Raw genomic sequence first — 20,601 nt, 5'->3', positions numbered from 1 at the left:
ACCCTTTCTTTGAACTCTGCTTCCTAAAAATGTCCCAAGATGTCTGTCAAAACACAGTGTGTTCTCATCGGTTTGTTTCCTGACGTGCTTCCATGTTTTGGGTTTTTTTTTTTTAATTATTATTCATTTCTTTAATTTTTTTTCCCCTAAACGGAACAGTTTGTTGCAGAAGTAGGTGCAGAAAAAAGTTTCTTTGGTTTCGATTAAGTAGTACATAAAACAGTCTCAAGTGTCTTTAAAGGATCATTACAGCGTTTGGCTTGCTTTTGAACACGCAAGTGGTGTTCCAAGGAAAGGGGGCTATTCACTGGTAAATATGCACATTGGGTGACTGTAAGAATTCCAGTGAGAAAGATGGCGGATGGGTATCATTAGATGAACACTGGACACTAGCATGGTTAAGAATTAGCTTTGCTACTTCACTTGAGAGCATTGTCTCTTCAGGCTCGCTGTGAGGAGGAACCAAAAGAGAACTAGACGTTGACTGCCATCAGTTTCTAACGTATTCAAGGTCTGACTATGTTGATGGTGGTAACAAAGATGACGATGTTAGAAAATGGCAAGTGATTATGGTCTTTGGTTTGCAGAATCCTGCATCTTTGGTGTGCTGCATTCTTACATGATGTGATAAGGTGAAGATGGTTTTTTTAAAAAAATCCATGGAACAGACCTGGAGATTAGAGTTAAGTAAACACTCAAGTGGTCAGTGACATCTCAAAGGCATTTGCTTGTGTATTTTCCTGCCTAAAAACACCAGCTAACTTGAATAGAAAAGCAATGTGGCAAAACCAAAAACAAATCCGTTACTTGGATAACAATGACAAATTAGATGCCTTGAAACTAATGAGTGCATTAATCATTTTTTTTTTTTTACAAAAAATAAAAATAAAAATCTAGAGCTTTGGAAGTGTTGCATTTTCTCTGTATGATAGCATCTAAACTGGCTTCCTGAGTGTGTGTCTGCACTATGTACAAATAGAAATTGTGAAAACCTGCCAAAGTGTGCTTGAAACCAATGTGTTCACTAACACCTCCCCAACTCCGAGCACGTCTTGTAAGAACAGGCGAAGAGTCCAGAGCTGTTCCTGTTTTCTACATCTATTGTCTTTGTGCTTGATAGTTTGGGTTCAAGGGAACCGAATCGTACTGATCCAAGACTGTATGTTCACAGACAATATTATTTTTAAAGACAATATCTTTTTTAAAAGCCCAAAGGGTGAAGTCGGATCATTCTGAAAATATTCAATGTAACAATGCCTGAGTTTCTAAAATAAAAACCCAATGTTCTTAGGTCTATTTAAAGTTTGTGCTCAGTACTTGTGTGTTTCCATGTTTGTGAGCTTTGGTATAGTGTAGTGTGTAATAATCTAAGCATTCGGAAAAATAAATTAGGTCAGACATGTTTGGATTTCTTTTGGTGACCAATTTTCTAAGTTGGGTGCCATCTTTTTGGCCAACCCCATTGACTTCAAAGCGGATGAATAAATATTCGGAGCTTTGGCTCTGCCATGTTGGCTGTGGATTAATTGGAGTCATGAATGACCTACTTCTATTTCAGACATGCTTAGCTTGTCTTGGATGCTTTTTTGACTTGTACATTTAAAAAAAAAACAAATAGTCATTTAAATAAAATTGAATGTCCTATGCTGTAAATTAGTATTACTGGCTAAGAGAACTGTGCTTTCAAGTCACCAGTGAAGGGCCCCGTTAAGAATCCGTTTCTTTTAATACATATTAGTTGATTCGTGCCCAATTTAGATTCTGCTCTTCGATCATGCTTTGGTACAAGTGCTGGAGGTTGAGGAAGATCCCCCGGTGCTGAGATCATCCTGCCATTTCTCGAGACTCCGCCTCCGAGCATTCATGAAGAAGTTACTGACAGTAGTAAGTTCCAAGCCCAGCTGTTGAGAGATGGTGATCTGCATTTCTTTGGACGGACGTTTGTTCTCTTTGAAGATGGCAAAAAGTGTTCTTCGTTGGAGATCGGTGAAAACCAGACGAGATTTCTTCTGGGAGTTGTTCCTGTCTTTGTTTGGTTCTTGTTCTTTACGTTTGCATGCTTGGGAGAGTGAAATAAAAGGGAGACAAAGAAGAAAAGAAGAAAAAAGAATCAATGCATACGTAAGTACCAGTCAAGTGAGCAGGTGATACATTGATGAAGCTGTAGACGAGATGTAAACTGTTAAACTTTATTGTGCAAATTGCTGAGATGTCGATATCAAACCTTCTCAGGCCCATCTGCTCTCAATTGGAGTAACTAATACAGATAGTAGGCACAGTAAAGACAATTGCAGTTAATGTAGAGTGATAATTAACATGGTCAGCATGACCATATAGGCAGATTAGGCAGCACACACAAAAGGGGTTAGACCGATTCATGGAGAAGGTCATCAATTGACTACTAGACATAGTGGCTGTTTCCACAGGTCTTACCTGCCTGTGGAACATCGCGCAAAAGACCTGGAAGACAGCATCTTCTCATGCGAAATTTCACGCGAGAAGACGCTGTCTGCTGGGTCTTTCGCACGATGTTCCACATGCAGGCAAGACATGTGGAAATGACCAGTGAGTGAAGGGAACCTCCATATACAAATGCAGCAAACCTAGGAACAGGGCTGACAGGACTTGTGCTATGTCAGGAGGCCAAACACAGAAAAGCAACCATTGACCCAAAGATTCGCCAAAAGAACTAACCAAGCCCAAGAGAAGTGGAGAATCCCAGCAAGACCCACCTGGCAGAATTCCTTACCCTGAAAGTGTGGCTTGGGTTCTCCCCCCTTTCCTTTTCATTGTTTGCCTGGGCAAGGACGGAGGGGAAGGAAGGGGGAAAGGTGATTCTCAAAGACGAACAGCACCGAATATTCGGGAGAGTGGCTGCACTATCTGTCCAGCCATAGACTACAATGGAGACAGACTGTGGAAACCTTGTTCGGGGGTCTGTAGAATTGGACTTGGGGTTTGATCCACTTGAAACTTGGGGGGGGGGGGCAGGCCCTCCATCGCTTCCACCCCTACCTATATTCATTCTATGTTTCCCCTCACTCTCCCTTGACAGATAGATCAAGATGGGTAGCCATATTAGTCTCTCTGTAGCAGTAGAAAAAAGCAAGAGTCCAGTAGCACCTATAAGACTAACAAAAATTGTGGTAGGGTATGAGCTTTCGTGAGTCACAGCTATCTGAAGAAATGAGCTGTGACTCACGAAATCTCATACCCTACCACAAATGTTGGTTTTATAGGTGTTACTGGACTCTTGCTCTCTCTTGGCAGCCAGTTAAAATGCTGAACATTATGACGTTACAATATGATCGAAATTCTACTAGATATTAAAGAGAGGAAAAGAGACCCAAGGCGCATAGCTGCCATTTTCAGTGGCAGCTGTGCACCTACATCTTAAGTTGCCCTTAGAGGAGCTTTCACTATTTTGAAACTTGGAGATGATGCATAACAAATTGTGTGCCTTTCTTTCTTTCTGACAAAGATCCTGTTCGCACATACCTTTACCTCCTGAGGACAGATATATTAGCTTGCATGTGTGAAAGAACGGTCACGTAAGAAACAGCACAAACTGAACCTCTGCATTGTCTCAAAAACAACACTTGTCAGTGGAGGCAGTTTGCATGTTCAGCTCTGGTCATCCCGTGCTGAATAATCAGATAATGAGATTTTTAAAAAAACACAGTTCAGGCATGTGTGAACAGTCTCTTAGTTCATAATCACTTAGGCAATATATATAGTGTATCCTTACAATGAGTGCATACAAATGGAAATAGTTGTGAAATGAATTCAGACTAGAGAACTCTTTTAGTACAGCAGGTCAGACAATCTTGACCTAATATTTTATATCTACTCCTATGAACTCTACAGTTCTATATTTCCTTCCCTGCTTGGCTGTATTATGCTGAGTAAATGCAACATTAATCTGCTAAGTTAATGCATACAGTTGGAGACAGAGCTGAGCCAACACAATTCTCCCCTTCTCCTCCTCTTCCTGAATTTGCAAAGGCTTCGCCAAACACACATTATGAATCTCAGGTTCCCTGGATGAAAGCTAGAAGGCCAGCACGGAACAACAACATTTTTACAAGTCTATTATGTGTAGCCAATCACAAACAATTATCCAGAAACAGTTGGCAACTAAAGCCCAGTTCAGACACTCAAGAGGTCTTCAATATGATTGCTTGTGGGAGCAATATAAAACAGGGTTCCGAATGGCACCTAAAGACAAACAAGTTCTTTTCAGATGGTACGTCAGTGTGTAGTTGGCAGCTGTGCATCTGAAGAGCACATGCTATTCGCGATCCTCCTAACATGGGCAGCTCTCATGTTTGAACAGGGGCAACACATGTATTTTGCATGTATATACAGCTTTGATACATACATGGAAAAATCCAGCGGTTACTCCATGTGTATCCAAGCTGTATGCTTCTGCCACAACTGGGAGCTGGGCTGGCAACACCATTGTATAGGCAGCTCAATCCTGCAAGTTGCTAGTGGGCAAATGAAGCTATTACAGTCCTACTCTCCTGCGTGCCACGAGGCCTTCTGGATTAGCCTCTTAAGAAGGAAGTACACAACAGATGTAACGTCCGAAAAGGACTAAAATTAATTCCAGCATAAGTTTTTGTGGGTCAGAGCTCACTTCATTAAGAACATGTAGGGTAGCCGGTGGGCTAATGATGACCTCTTAATCCAAGGTGCATGGGGACTAGGACTGCCAAGACCCTGGTGGTGGCAGGGAATCCCCTGCCCAAGTTTCTATTACCAACTGTTACTCCAAGCAGTGGCAGGGAAGTTTTTTTAAAACTCACAAGCTTGATGACATCACTTCTAGAGAAAACTCAGATGTGACATAAACTCTATAGAGTTTCTGGCAATTCCTAGAGCTGCCACCATGGTTTCCATGTTTTCCTTGGAACTGACATTGTCATGTGTGTAACACCACCACTCCATGTCCGTGCCCCAACCCTTCTAATGGTTGCCAGGCTCATCTTGGCAACTCTAACGGGGACCATTTGTAATTACTTATTATTGAGAAAAACCGCATGCTACATTTGCTATGTGCCTCCAGTTCCTCCTCTTCCAAGCTCCTAGTTGCTGGAACTCTGAAAAGTCAGCTCAGGAAATGATTAGATTTCACACTTGAGCCACCAGCTCACCACTTATCCTCTAGAATATCTGGAAAACATGGTCAGTAGTCTGAGAACATTGCAGGTAAAAGAAACATTGCAGGTAAAAGAAACAAATATCTGAATTTCCTAGGAAATACAGTCTGAAAGGCTCAAACATGAAGAGTTTCTGTACAGTTGTTCAGAGCAAGACTTAATGACGTTGCATGATTGATAAGCCTCTTTCACAGTGACAACTGTGTTATCCAGGGAGGCCTTCTTCCCCCACTAGCTCTCGCCACTGCTGCTCAGCTGAGTGGTGGTGGCAAATTCTGGGGAGGATGGGATGGGTGATCAGCATCACCAGTGATACCATGATGTCAGTTCCAGCATGACCCGGAAATGACATCGCAATGGGCGATAATCTCATGCATTTGACCAAAGCATTGTGGTTAAGCCATAGAGTTTTGGACGAATGCTAGAGCATTGCCCCATGCATGATGATATCACTTCCAGATCATGTCAGAAGTGACCTCACCAACTCACCAGCTAGCATCCCCATGGAAGTTTCCCATGGGTGACAGCCTTGAGCTGTCACTCCATTGAATACCCATACAAATGTATATCCTAAATACAATTGCTCAACAGCTCTGCAAGGAGGTCAGTGCGAATAAGGGACTTGATCAGCTGCTCATGGTACACAAAGGGTCTAACTGTGGCTAGGTATAAAAAGCCCAAGATGTTGGATCAGATCTGCATCAGCCATTTGTATGTGTAAGTCCCCATACAGCTAAAGAAGGGGACACAAAAGCTTGTTTCTTCTTGTGAGTTCCCAGTAGCGAGATTCGAGCAAATGGATGGCTTCCCACTCTTCCCTTCTATGAAATATATGGGTGCAAGAGACAAGCAACATGCAGCCTCCAAGATTTTTTTTCCAAAGAATTACGTAGAAATGAATATAAACAAAAATATTACCTACTTTCCAGATCTACAACTGATCTCCAGACTATAGCTATCAGTCCTTCTGAAGAGAATGGTAGCTTTGGTGGGAAAACTCTATGGTGTACCATAGAATCTAGGAGAAACAAAAGTACTAGAATGGCTACAGAGGGTAGACATTCAGGACTTCTCTTTCTCTTATGTTATACCATAAAGACTAGGAGAAACTGATTGACTGTCAGACTAAAGGCCAGTGGCCACTTGAGACTGAGAAACAGATGGGATGGCCATTGGCTGACGTCCTCACATGGGCCTTCACAATAAGTTTTTCCTCTTAACACTAAGAAAAACCTGAACAGGATTTTGAGAGGGTTTTTTTTTAGGTTAAGTAGAACATAATTAACCTGGACCAGGATAGCCCAGGCAAGCCCAATCCCACTAGATCTCAGAAGCTAAGCAGGGTCAGCCTTAGTTAGTAATTGGATGGGAGACCTCCAAAGAAGACCAGGGTTGCAGAGGCAGGCAATGGCAACAGCTCTGTTAGTCTCTTGCCTTGAAAACCCCAGCGGGGTTGCCACAAATCAGCAATGGCTTGATGGCACTTTTCTACCACCAGAACATAACTAACTAGCAGCTCATTCTACCAGTACAAACATTTCAGATCAAAGATTAGTACGACATACAGAAAACATGCATACAGAAGCCTACAAGGGATATAAGATGGGAGAAAAAGGGAAAGGAAAGTGATATGAGATGGAAAATTTAAATTTAAAATTTGAATTTTGATTAAAGGAAGGGACCCGCACAGGAAGGGGAGGAGTTAGAGGAGCTGACCTTTGACCTGGATTTGGCATCACAGCATGTGACTTTGCACCCCACTGAGCTTCTTTCCCCCCCCAAGCTTCCCTCCCCAGCCACCAGCCCTAGGAATCTCTAGAAATTTCCTAAGTTCAAAGTTGAGTGAACTGGGAGCATCACCGAGTCCCCCCAAATCAACAAGAGAGGAAGGTCATTTTTTCTCCAGGCAGTGGGCAACCCTAGCCAGCACGCCTGGACCCAGAACTTACTAAGAGCACCTTTTATTATCCTTTATGTGTATTTTAGATCATTGTAAATTGCTTTGGGAGCCATTCTTTGGATTGAAATGTTGGTCAAAAAACCAAATCCAAACCCCAAACCTCTTCACTTGAGCTTGCAGGACAGAACTGGGACAGTGTAGAGGGTGAACCTCATAGAAGATGACACCAGGCCATCCTAGAGCCTATATACTTTTATATGGAAGTCAATTCCTTCAAAGTCCCTGGCATTTGGTGAATAAATGTACGGTTGAGAAGGGCCCAACATTATGAAATCCTCAGCTGGGAAGTCTTACCAGAAAAATAAGTTCTAGGGATATTAGAAGGCAATCTTGCTAAGAGTAGCTATCGGGGGCAATTGGGAATTTGCTGATGTCCCTTTGGAAGGAATTCTGATGTCCCTTTGGTAGGAATTCTGAGACAGCCCCTGAGACGTTTTGATTCCGATTAGTCTTTGTTGTAAATTTTGCCCAGGCAGGAGGTTCAAGAAGCTCTACTTCGGGTTCCAGTAAAGTTCTTGTCCTCTTACGCTGGGTGTCTGAGGAATTAGTCATATGAGGTTTTCCCCTTCTCTTCTTATTGCCTCACTCAGGTTATTTATTTATGATGCTTGTCTCCAATCCGTTTCCACGAGAAGCCAAGAGAAGTTGTGGAATATGATCAGGAGCTACAATTCACTGCAGTTCCTAAAAGGGTTTTTTTTTTCTTTTTGGTAGGGGGAAGGTTATTTTATAACATCACTAATTCATGGCCTGAGGCATCGTGCATCTTATAGTTATCAGTGGCTAATGATAAATAATGCAAAGCCTGCGTGCTTCTCAATGTGATTCGGTAAATACTTTCCTTGAACTGTTAAGTTTGCTCTGGAAAAGAAATGGTCGAGGTCTGCTCCCCCCACTCCCCCAGCCGGAGATGTGCATCTCTCTAAAAGGGAAAAATGGAAAACGCTCTCCACCATGAGGCATTTCATGATGAAGGGAAGGGGAAGAAAGATGCATCTTGACAGGGCACGTGATGTTCTGTCCTTTCCTTCCCCTTCTCCTCAGCTGCCAACTCTGTATCCCAAGAATGGCCAAATTTTCAATCAGACATTCTGGCTGCAAATCATAAATACATATTTGCAGAGAGGAGTACTCTAGGAGGTGCACGCCGAGCCATGACTCACAGCGCAATCCTAAACCGTAATAGCCTTCTAAGCCCACGGGGCTGCCATACGTCTGAGGACATAGAAACTGCTTGACACAGGCACCAAACGCAAGCATGGATCCTTAGCAAATGTCTAAGGCATCTTGTTGCTTATCTACATTACGGTTTTCCTAAATCTCCCACCTCTTAGTAGGGTTGGCGGGTGCCTGCTGTGGGTGTGGGAACTCCCTCAAGCACCCTGGTGAGTAGCAGGAGGAAAAGGAGTAAAGGGGGGGGGGAACGTTACTGATATTTCAACATTACTTCTGAGCAAAGAAACAGAAGTGATGTCCCTCCAGATGTTCTAGGAACTGACCAAATCTCTATCATATTTACCATAGCTTTGGAGGTGGGGGAGTTCTTAAGAGTGTAGTGAGAGGGTGACTTCACCTGGAAGTGACGTTGAAACATCAACGGTCTTTTCCCCTCCCAGGGACAGACATACAGAAATGCCCGGGACTTTCTCAATAAGTTAAAGAGCCAGTCTGTCCCCAGCTGTCTCCAGGAGAGACTATGGAAAGTGGAACATCTGGCTGAGAAAATTCAATAATAATATAGGACGAGCAGTAACCAAAGCCTTAGCGCAGTGTATCTCAACCTGGGATATGCAGAGAAATCATGGAATAAATAAAAACTTTGAAATACTGCAAAAAAAATCCAAATATCCCTCAAAATATCACAGTTATTAAGGTTATGTAAGCTTTTTCTTGACAATAATTTAGCAGTAATTGTATTACGCTCCCCACTTTTTCTGGCCTGTAAATGTTTTTATAGGTAGGGGTTCCTTGAGATCGGAAAAATTAATTGGGATCTGAAAAAATGTAGGGGTTCCTCCATGGAAAAATGTTAGGAAACACTGCCTTAGCGAGACACTTTGCAAAGTCATTAACATTCACAACCAGAGAGGAAAACTGCCACCGAATCAGGTTATTTCTCAAAAGCCAAAGCCTCAAGAGATGATAAAGAAGAAACAGCTTGTCAAACAAGAACCTTCTTCATCTTTACCAGACATTTAACAACACAGGCCTGGTAACTAGAAGTCAAGAGGCTGACTGTAAATATGAATGATGATACCAACAATCACAGCTTGGAGTACCGTGGCAGAATCCTGTATTAAAAGGTCCCCAACCCCACAACACAAATATTCACAATCTACCAGGAGCATAATCTCTGAGAAGGAAGACCACTGCAAGTGTATCAAGTTTGCATGCCATATTTTCTCACACAATTTGTACTGAGGGGAGATTTTCTTTTCCGAATTTGAAACATTTGCGACCTTTCTTTCGATGGAGAATAGGGGAAAGTCTGTGGAGGGAAAAGGGTCTCAGTCGCACTTGTGGTAACAGGATGTTGTGGTAAACAAGATGTTTATGGAGGGTAAAAGACTATTCAAGCTTGCGTTTGCCAAAGTCGTATCATTTTTTAAGACTCTAAGAGGAGCCCTGATAGACCAGTGGTCCATCTAGTCCACCATTTTGTTTCACGCAGTGGCCAAACAGTTTTTCTGGAGGACCAACAAACACAGCTCAGAGGCCTAGACCTTTCCTTAATGTTGCCTCCAGGCACTGATATTCACAGGCGTAGTGCCTATCACTATGGAGGGTTTCTTTAGTCACCATGGCTAGTAGCCACTGGCGGACATCTCCTCCACACACCTGCCTAAAAACCCTTTTAAAGTCATCTATGCTTGTGGCCATAATTACATCTAGTGGCAGTGAATTCCACAATTTAATTATTATTATTATTATTAAATGCTAGAATAGAGAATAAACCTTGGGCAAATGATAGCAGTTCCAATCCAGCTGAAATTCGTTTTGATTAAGAGTCTCCCTACACAAGACATCTTACATAGGGACACTCAAGTGAAAGATCTTATACTCATTCTCCCATTGTGGATACACGTGCACTGCTAGGGAGACCGAGTACACTTGACTTGAATATAAGACCACACAGAAAGTAAGTCACTTGAGCGTCCCTGTGTAAGGTATCTTGTGTAGAAAGACTCTAAGACTTCAGTCCTGTGTGTGAATTTCCCAGAAAGTAAGTCTCATTGAGGCTAGTGTCATCTGCTTCTAAAGTAAACATGTTTAGGATTACATTGCACATCTCACTGAATCAATAGGATTAATCTAAATTAAATTTATTCTGTTATTCTCAGTGGAATTAAGTCACAGCTCAATTTAGCTGAATTAGGGCCATCCAATGTTATCACTGGTATCAGATTGTAATGAAGAGCATTTTGTTGTGAGGTAATATAGATAGATTATATATCCATATGTATTTGGGCCCAGAAGCTGTACCAATCAGCTGAGTTAGACACAGAATGTTCAATAACATTCCAAACATCCAAGGAACAATGTTCTGAGAATGTTTGCAGTCCAATCACTGAGTGTGAGGGAAAGGGAGAAACTGTCAGTTCAGCTAGGATTAAAACCTCACATTGATCATGGGGTAGGAGGTGGTTTGTATACTGGAGAGTGATTCTTGGAGACAAGAAGAACTGAAAGGCAGGGCACCCAAAAGTAAGGTAGCTAAAGAAAAAGTGAATTTTAATTTAATTTAATTTATTGTATTTATATTCCACCTTCCCCGCTTTCGCAGGCTCAGGGCGGATAACAGAATACAAATATACACATCATTAAAAACACTGTAAAAAACACAATCATCTCAGAGTGGGCAATGCACCAAAGAGTAGGACCCTAGTGGAAGGATAGGTGGAAAAGTGGGTAAGAGTAGGACCCTAGTGGAAGGATAGGTGGAACTGAATAAAAGAGCAGAGGAGAGAGAGATGCAGTTGCAGACTGACCTGGCAGATCTTCAGCTTTAAGATTCTACTCCTCGTTACTTTCAGGGATATAACAGCTTCTATTTTAGATTGTCTGGGGGTACTTTTTGATACTTTATGTTCTTAAATCCTGGAAAGAGCACAAGAAGAGCCCAGCTGGATCAGACTGAAGGTCCATCAAATCCAGCATCCCGTTCCAAAAGCGGTCATTTAGATTTTTCAAGGAAATCTACGAGCACCACCGAAAGCAACAGCTATCCTCCACTGTATGCCCCGTCAACAGCTAGAAGCAGTCTGGCTGTTAACACGGAGGTTCCGTTTAGCTAGATTCTAGACTAGTTTCTAAACCTCTTGAGCAAAATCTTATTATTTTCCTAGTAATAATTCCGGAGGGATAGCCATGCTCATTTGTGGCAGAAAAAATAAAGAGGAGTTTTGTGGCATCTTAAAGACTGGCTGGAAAGCCTCTACTACCCCGACCTTACAGATGTGGCATACACGATTACGGGAGCAGTATGTCTTAGCAAGACTTACTTTTAATTTGAACCAGACAACATCAACTAAAGCCCTCTCTCATTTCAAGAAAATTTGGTCGCCAATTTTAACTTATCTTTCTGAACAGCAGATCCCAAAGGAATTATATCATAGTTATGTTTAGTATATGTTATTACACACTGTATAGTTAATTGATACATTCTCAATTTACATCCATCGTTCCTATGTTTCTCATTTTAATAAGATCTGTACAAATCTATTGGTGTTTTAAGAGGTATTGATATATTTTGTATGTATTGTTGTTTCTTTTATGCTCTGTATTTAAATAAAGTAAAAAAAAATTAAAAACCCAAATATAAACTAAATTAAAACTACATGAATAGGGGGGAAAAAGACTGACTAGATTTTATTTTAGCATCAGCTTCCATGAACTAGAGGCTACATCTGATGACAGGGGCTCTTAGTCCATGAAAGTGTATGCTGGAATAAAATATTGTCCATTTCCACACGACTTACCACCCTCTGGAGCGTTGCGTAAAACACATGGAAGATAGCGTCTTCTCACGTGAAATTGCACCAGGAAGACGCAATGTCGCACAAAACTCCCAGATGATAGCATCTTCCTGGCGTGATTTCGCGCGAGAAGACACTATCTTCCACGTGTTTTGCGCAACGCTCTGGAGGCCGATAAGTTGTGTGGAAACGGCCGTTGTTAGTCTCTAAAGTGGTACAAGACTCCTGTTTAGTTCATGTGTGAACTGGCCACAAGTCAATGACAAAACTGCTGTTGATTGAAAGTTGTGACACCAGGATTGCCAGACACACAACAAGAAACAGTTGCATGCCTATCTCTTTGTAGGGCGACAGTGTCCAACTAATTGTACAGTCTGCACCTTAACTCCGAGTAAAGCATCATAATGTCCCTTTGGATGCATTATGGAGAAGTGATCAGATGTGTAATGAGGATGAGTGATTAATGAATCACTCTATATGTATGAACTGGAAAGCCAGTGCAATTAGCGTGAGATCTTTAATGAAACCAGCTTGCAAGCCTGGCCGTGGCAGAAGACGAAAAATTCACACTTAACTCTGACAATAAAAGTGTCCGTGTAGTAGTTGTTCCTGTTGTGAGATTAATGGAGGGCAGGGAAGTTCATGCTTCCTTAAGCTATCTTTTTGAGTTGCCTGACATCTTTGTTCTTGCGCATACAGTTTCCCAGACCCAGTAAGAGTCTATCTGCATATGGAAAGAGAGACACCATTTAAGGAGAAAGGACATGATTCTCTTGACGTGAGTTTCAGACCACAAGGGATTATTCCTCGTGAGCATTTGTATATCTGGGCCAACTCACTGCTTCTGCATATATTAAGTGAGCATTACTTCCAAGTGTTAAATGGGCCTACGTGCTTGGCATGCATACCTAAGTTGTAAATTCCTTTGGTTGTTTTTAAAAGCAGTGGTGATGGTTATTTATCCTGTGTTAATAACATTGCTATAGTTAGGAAGCACAAATCTTCCGTGCCCAGAGGTCATATACAACTGAATACGACTCGGTGAGAAAAATAGCAGCAATCTGTAAGGTCCAGGGTCGAATCTACTCTGTGTTATGGAAACTTGCTGGATGAGCTTGGGCCCATCATTCTTAGCCTGACCTACCTTACAAGGTTGCTGTTTTGAGGATATAATGGAGGAGGGAAGAATGATATTCTGAGCCTCTTTGGGTCCTTACTGGAGGAAAGTGGAATATAAAGGTATGAATGAATGAATGAATGAATGAATGAATGAATGAATGAATGAATACTGTGGAAAGCAGGATGCCAGACTAGGTGGATTGTTGGTTGCTTGACCATAATAAGCATTTTTAAAATATGCCTGCTGTTGTCCAATGTCATATCCAACTGCAGATTTAGAAATTTTGCTAGAAATCTGAAATGACATCCTTTCAAGGAAATAATACTCAATGTGTGGATTTCCCCTAATATATGCACAAGTCTTCTATGAAAAGTGATAAAGGAATCTTCTACATTCATTTCTGGGTTTGCAACCAGACCACAATAAATTCGTTGGTTTTTATGGTGCCATGAGATTCTCTTATTTGGGATGGGGTCTCAGATGCTTCACTAAGTTAGGGACCATAGACTTCACCTTGATGTTGCCTTACATATTATCTATTGCTTTAACATTGCTTTAAATATGTACTTCTATGTACTACCTGTGCTTTAAGTTGTCTAATGTCAATCCTAGATGTGATAATGGCCATTTTCACACTGCTTATCTTCTCTCAGAATGACCCGGAACATCGTGCAAAAAACACAGAAGATCGCATTTTCTTGCGCGAGATTTGCGTTTTTTGCGCAATGTTCCGGGTCATTCCGAGAGAAGATAAGCAGTGTGAAAATGGCCTATGTTCTGTTTCAGTATTTTCTCCTACTTTGTATTGGATTCTTGCTAACGCCGTGTCTTTTTAAAGTTGCATCTATTTATCGTATGACATTGTTTATGGAAATGTCTTTAATACTGTATGGAAATGATATGGATTGTACTAATCTCACACTGTGTAATCTGCCTTGAGTCTCAGTGAGAAAGGTGGACTATAAATGACATAAACAAACAAACAAACTCAGAAGAAAGCCCCATGGGGTGAAATATTTCTGGATCCACAGATAAAGGAATGGCTTAAAAATAATTTAACATGAAGAACAACTAAAACAGCTTTTACAGCAGTCTGTTGTGGAACTGGTAATTTGTGCACTTGCTCTAAGATCATGTGACCTTAGAGTGGACAAATTAAGGTCATGTGATCTTAGGGAAAGGCCACAAATTACCAGTTCCTTAACATGGGTACATCTCAGGGAATGTCTCTAAATTACAATTTCTGTCATTACACTGAGTTTGAAGGGACAATGCTCCCAACAGTTAACAGGCTTAGAAAACATACTGAAATACTCTTTGAACTTTGGCTGGATTAGGGTTGCCAGGTCCAGGTTGGTAAATTCCTGGAGATTTTGGGGTAGAGCCTGAAGAGGGTGGGGTGTGGGGAGAGGAGGGGCCTCAGTGGAGTATAATTCCATAGAGTTCACTCCTCAAAGCAGCCATTTTCTCCAGGGCAATTGATCTCTGAGCAGAACTACAAGTGACAAAAGGCACCGATTGGACACTTGTGTCAGCTTCCCTCAAGTTTTGATGGGAAATGTAGGCATCCTTGTCTTGCAGCTTGGCTCTCTGTCTGCTGTCCAATGGACTTTTCAACTGTCACTTGTCCAACATTCCGCCAAGCTGCCTACATTTCCCATAAAAACTTGAGGGAAGCTGACAAGTGTCCAACCTGTGCCTTTTGTCACTTGTGATTCTGCTCTCTGTTGCCTGGAGATCAGTTGTAATTCCAGGAGATCTCCAGCCACCACCTGGAGGCTGGCAAGCCTAGGCTGGATTGTGCCCATAGCAAGCCCACTTCTAGGTCACTGTGCCTTTCTGCAAGGGTAAGGCATACATATTGATTTATGATACGTTGCTTTATATGCACTCTGAGCAAATCTAGCAGAAGCAAGTTATCTGCCCGATGGAACTTTAAAAAAAAAAAGCAAACGCTTTTCTCAATTTGATTTCAAACAGACCTCAATGTGAAGGGAAATTCAATTACATCAGTAATGCTGAGCACAATGAAATGACTGTCAAAAGGGGGCTTCCAAAGGTTTAAAATGTTTTCCTTTTTCCTCTAATTTAGTTACAGCAACCTCTTGTATATCTGTGTTAGTACAATCTCTTAAAAAGTAGGCCCCAGAAATCAATTTGATTACCTCTCTGAATTAAGTATGCACAAATGAGAGCAATTGAGATCGATATAAATTAGGTTAAGTACTCCACTGTGTACAAAACCATTATGTAACAAGAAACAATTGCAATGAAGACACAAATAAACATAGCGTAAGGGGGCAGGTTAGGATGGTAAACATATTTATCTGCTTATTTCCGTCGGCGAGATGCACTTTACGCCTGCCTGTTATTTTTAACCAAAGGAATACCCCTCCAAAGGCACTTTACATATCACAGCAACACAGCCATTCAAAGGCTGCTCAGTTACGACTGTGCACTCTTGTCGGAAACCTCCCCGCTGGCTTAGGGTTGGCAACCTCCAGATGGAGCCTGACAATCTCCTAAAATTACAATTGATCTCCACACTAGAGAGATCAGTTCCTCTAGGAAAAAATGGCTGCTTTGAAGGGGGGGCTCACAGCATTATACTTCACTGAGTTGTCTCCCCTCTCCAAACCCTGCCTTCCATCTCCAAACCGTCAGGAATTTCCCAACCCAGAGTTGGCAACCCTACTCCTGGTGTAGGGTTAGCCCACCTTTTGTGGTAGCTAGGTATTCGGCCTGAACCAGTTGAAGATCTCAGCAGTACACCTATTTTAAACATCACTGTCGACGTCCGGGCGTTCTCACCAACTCGCACATTACGCTGATAATGACTAACGTTTCCCGTAATGTGGTCATTTGGGTTATATACGTAATGCACCTCTGAGAGAAGGGATGGCTCCTTTCGCAAGTGTCTACAATCAGAATGACCCACATTGGGGTTGCTGAACCTTGTGGGTGTTTTGGAATTTTGAGAACAGTTAATGAGCACCAGGACAAAATGGTTTCCATGGGGACGGTAGGAGAACCAATAGGAAAACACTGGGAGGTTCCACAAAAAGTGAGCAGTTTCTAATCCAAACATCCTTCTGTGGTGGAGGCAGCTATTTCCAAATGGGTGTTTTCCTGCAGACACAAAGGTGATGTGTCCTGGGCTTTTAGGAAACAACTCCAAGTGGAGGGAAGCCATTATTGGATGTTTGCTTCAGGGAAGAAGCAAGTGGCATCCAGAAACACATGCGCAAGCATCACTGGGGGACTCATGTGACTAGAAGTTACCAAAGAAAAGGGGATCCAACCACATGGAGATACTAACGATGGCGTGGAGCAACTAGATCATGATAAGAGATGGGCACGAACAGCAATACGAACAAAAAAAAGCCACGAACAGCCCAATCTGCTGTTCGCGAACAAGCTGTTCGTGAGGCCCCATTCTAAACGAACAGGTAGTCATTGCAAGCCTCGTTCGTTGCTGTTTGTTGCTGTTTGTCAAGCCAGACAGTCTGGTACCTGCAATCAATTCCCTTGGCAACTTAGGCAGGGATTGTCTGTCTGAACTCCTGTTGTTGCCCTGGAAACCGCAATCTAAGCCCAATTTAGCTTGATAGGCAGGTCTTCCTTTCAAGTGTGGAGCTCCAAATTTGTGACAAGGGAGCAAAGATCAGGGGGGAGGGGGGCTCCCAGCTCTTGCTTAGTTTGCAGACAGTGGAGAGGGAGAAACAGTTGCTGTTGCATTTTGACAGGGAGAGTGCATTGGAGCTTGAATTTTCTTTGTGTGTGGTGGGATAGGGATCTACCCCTTCAAGTTCCAGGGCTGCTGCCAGGCTCTGGGCCAAGCTATTATTTATTATTGGTACCTTTCCTGCTGCCTGCTCAGGTAAGGTTTCTGGGAGTGGTGCAGTAGGGATCTTGACCAAACTTGGATGATGGCTGGAGGAGAGCCTGCTGGCCCCCATGAACAGCGAACCACGAACATGTTTGTGAACCGGGCCATGTTCGTGGTTGTTCGTGAGTCCCTGTTCGTGGATGGCAATGAACAACAAACATCATGTTCAGTTTTTATTTCTGTTCGGGCCCATCTTTAATCATGATACAGCAAGTATGGTGCAGTGGTTAAGAGTGATGGGACTCTAATCTGGAGAAGTGGGTTTGATTTCCCACTCCTCTGCTTGAAGCCAGCTGGGTGACCTTGGGTCAGTCACAGCTCTCTCAGAGCTCTTTCAGCTCCAACCCACCTCACAGGGTGATGGTCCTGAGGATAATAATAACACACTTTGTAAACCGCTCTGAGTGGGTGATAACTTTTCCTGAAGGGCGGTATATAAATCAAATGTTATTATTATATCAGGATGGCTCTAAGATTTTGGGGGAAAGAGAATAAAAGGGAAAGGATGCTTTGCTAAGGAAGATTTAAAATAATAAATTCTGTACTCTATGCAGCCATTACCTGACCTGGATGGTCCAGGCTAGCTGGATCTGGTCAGGTCTCAGAAGCCATGCAGGGTCAGTCCGGGTTAGTTCTTGGATAGGAGACAACCTAGGAAGTCGAGGGTCACTACACAGAGAAAAGCAACGGCAAACCACCTCCATCCTTCACCTTGAAAACCCTTTGAGGTCCCATAAGTCGGCTGTGACATAAGTGCAATTAACACACACATGTAACCATTATTCATGTTCACATATCGATGAAATATTACAGATACGGCTTTCTACCACAGAAGAAATGATGGCCCCAGAGAGGCAGCAAGAGTGCTATGGGTGTTGTTTCTCTGTGATAAAGTTCTTTGTGGTGATCTGTAATAACCTCAGTTCACTAGCCAGTTTGGTCTAGTGGTTAAGAACGCGGGACTCTAATCTGGAGAGCCGGGTTTGATTCCCCACTCCTCTGCTTGAAGACAGCTGGGTGACCTTGGGCTAGTCATAGCTCTCTGGAGCTCTCTCAGCCCCACCCACCTCACAGGGTGTTTGTTGTGGGGATAATAACAACATACTTTGTAAACCACTCTGAGTGGGCATTAAGTTGTCCTGAAGGGCGGTATATAAATCGAATGTTGTTGTTATTCACAGGAAGCACATTTAAAAGCTAAACTTCTAGGGTATATTTTAATTTGTTAAAAAAAATAGACTAGCATTACTTGTGGCAGGATTAGAACTCAGAAGCTTTGCAACATCTCAAACCAAGCAGTACCTGGCTGCTCCCTGTATGGCTCCCAGGACATTAAAGCCCTCTCCTCTTGGGAAGAAAGGGCTAAGGAACACTCCACCCAATTTTTATCATTCCAAAAGGCCCACCCATAAAATTACATCGGGATAGAGGAGTGTGGGAAGAATAATACACTGGAAACGAAGGGGTATTAAGAGAGCAAACTGTATCTTGATTTAAATGTTGCATGTTGATATGAGGACCTCATGGTCAAAAAGTGGGAGAGAAATCTAATAAACAGGCAGTCAAACAATGGCTGTTTTCACACATCTTTTAAAAAGTAAGATACTCATGGAAGGCTGCCAGCTTCCTCGCATGATTTTTGACACCATCTGAGAACTGTCCAATGTCAACTTTAGCCATATTCTCAACGTACAAGGTGGGAGGAAACACAGGTGGGCAGCCTTCCTCTTCCATCACCTTTTCAGCATGTCCCAAACTGCTTTCAGTGTGCCTTGAGAGGTTGCCCAAAATGGGCTATTTCCATACGAGCTTGTCTGCCTGGGTTCAATGCTGTTGGGACACAGGGATTTCCCCCCCAGCATTGTGGTGCATTTGTGGTTTCCCCGGTGTTTTAACAATCTTTCTCAGATGTGCTTTGCTGTGAAGTTTGGGGAAAGATTGCAGTAAAGTCTTGATTTCTGCAGAGTGGGAAAGTTCAGACTCCACCCCCCGCCAGTGTGGCAGCCATTTTCTCTGACTCTCCCTGCTGTGGCCGTTTCATCCCCTTTCCACTAGGGCTTTTATTTTTTTAAAAAAATCAGCAACTGACTAAGATTACATTGACATTATTCCGACGCGAGGAGGGAATCCCAACCCTTTGTCGTCAAGTGTCAACGCACACGCACGGGTTACAAACTTAAATAGTTTTATTTAACTTCTTCATACACATAAGGAATCTCTACTCACAATTCTTCTAAATAATGAAAGGAGAGAGTGCATCTTTTATGCATACAGGCACTTGATGGAGCTTTGTAGACCCAATGAATGTGGTGAAAAAAGAGAGATGACTTGCTCCTTTCCCTGCTGAGGTGTGAATGAACAAAAAAGGAAATGGCCTTAACAAGTTTTGGCGGGCTTTGAATGCCCCAGGAACTGAACCTGTGGGGTAAGGCACTACATCTCCCAAGATGCACTTCTCTTAAAATTATAGGCATACATTCTAGCCTGGTACATATTGATTAATATAGTCAGCTTGCTGCTGGAACAGTACAGACATAACATTATAACAATATGTGCAATGTGATGTCTGAATCTCCACCTTTCATTTTTTTTAAAAAAAGTAAGCCACCCTTTCTGTTGTGGACATATAAGAGGAAAGGTATATCTCTGCAATGAAAAGTGCAAGATGCTTCCTCAAAAAAAAAACGAGCACTGGTCATTCAGATGACCTGTTACATATATTTTATAAAGATATATCAATATAACAATATTCAGTTGCCTTTTGGAAAAAGCTGCAGTGGTCCAGGGGATGGGCACTGCTGGGCAATCGAGGCAGGGAAATTATGGGGAAGCCTGCCATATAAAAGCCCCTTTGCCACTACACAACTGGCAGCTGCACACGTTGGACTCTGTGTGGAAATTGCTATGGCCTGTTGCGTTGCCCCGAATGACCTGTTTTGAGTCCTCAAGCCTCTCTTCTCCAAATGTGCACACCTCAACTGCCATGACCTTTTCACAATCCTGTATTTTTGCAGCCTCGCAGATTTAAGTCCATCATTCTCATCCTCTCCTAACCAGCCGCTTTTCTTCTCACATTTGAAATCAATGAAAGTCTGGTTGACTATTGAATATTTTGCCTTATTATGGGAGCTATTTGAGATAAGAGCGCAATCTCAGACACTTTTCACATGCAAAACTCAGTCAGAAATCAATGAGAGAGTTGAAAGGAAAAACTGACAGAAACAGACTTAGACAAAAGACCTTTCGCCTGAATACTCAAAGCTATTTGGGTTCAGGACTTTAATGATGCTCCCTTGCGTCATGGCAGGGCTAAACACAGGGCACCTTTTCGTCAACAAAGTGCGCAATCCTAGGTCTTCTTGAGACCTACAGATGAAGAAAGTGCCAAGCGTGAAAATCAAAGCATCTTGCTCAGTGATATCAGAGCCAGTTTGGTGTAGTGGTTAAGAGCGGCAGGACTCTAATCTGGAGAGCCAGGTTTGATTCCCCAC

At 42.4% G+C, this 20,601-nt stretch overlaps 1 protein-coding gene across 1 annotated transcript in view; it reads right to left on the bottom strand.

Annotated features, from left to right (window-relative positions):
- Window positions 1-1,038: 1,038 nt before the first annotated feature.
- Window positions 1,039-20,601, bottom strand: part of ONECUT2 (one cut homeobox 2) — a 66,541-nt gene continuing 46,978 nt past the window's right edge. Inside the window, exon 2 of the mRNA XM_054986647.1 lies at window positions 1,039-2,059. Coding sequence (XP_054842622.1) covers window positions 1,773-2,059 — 287 coding nt within the window. The 3' untranslated portion in view covers window positions 1,039-1,772. The remainder of the gene's footprint in view (window positions 2,060-20,601) is intronic.

Source organism: Eublepharis macularius, chromosome 8 (assembly GCF_028583425.1).
Source record: "Eublepharis macularius isolate TG4126 chromosome 8, MPM_Emac_v1.0, whole genome shotgun sequence".
In the NCBI taxonomy this organism is placed as follows: Eukaryota; Metazoa; Chordata; class Lepidosauria; order Squamata; family Eublepharidae; genus Eublepharis; species Eublepharis macularius.
The sequence above is the reverse complement of the archived record's forward strand: the minus strand, read 5'-3'. Positions and strand labels throughout refer to the sequence as shown.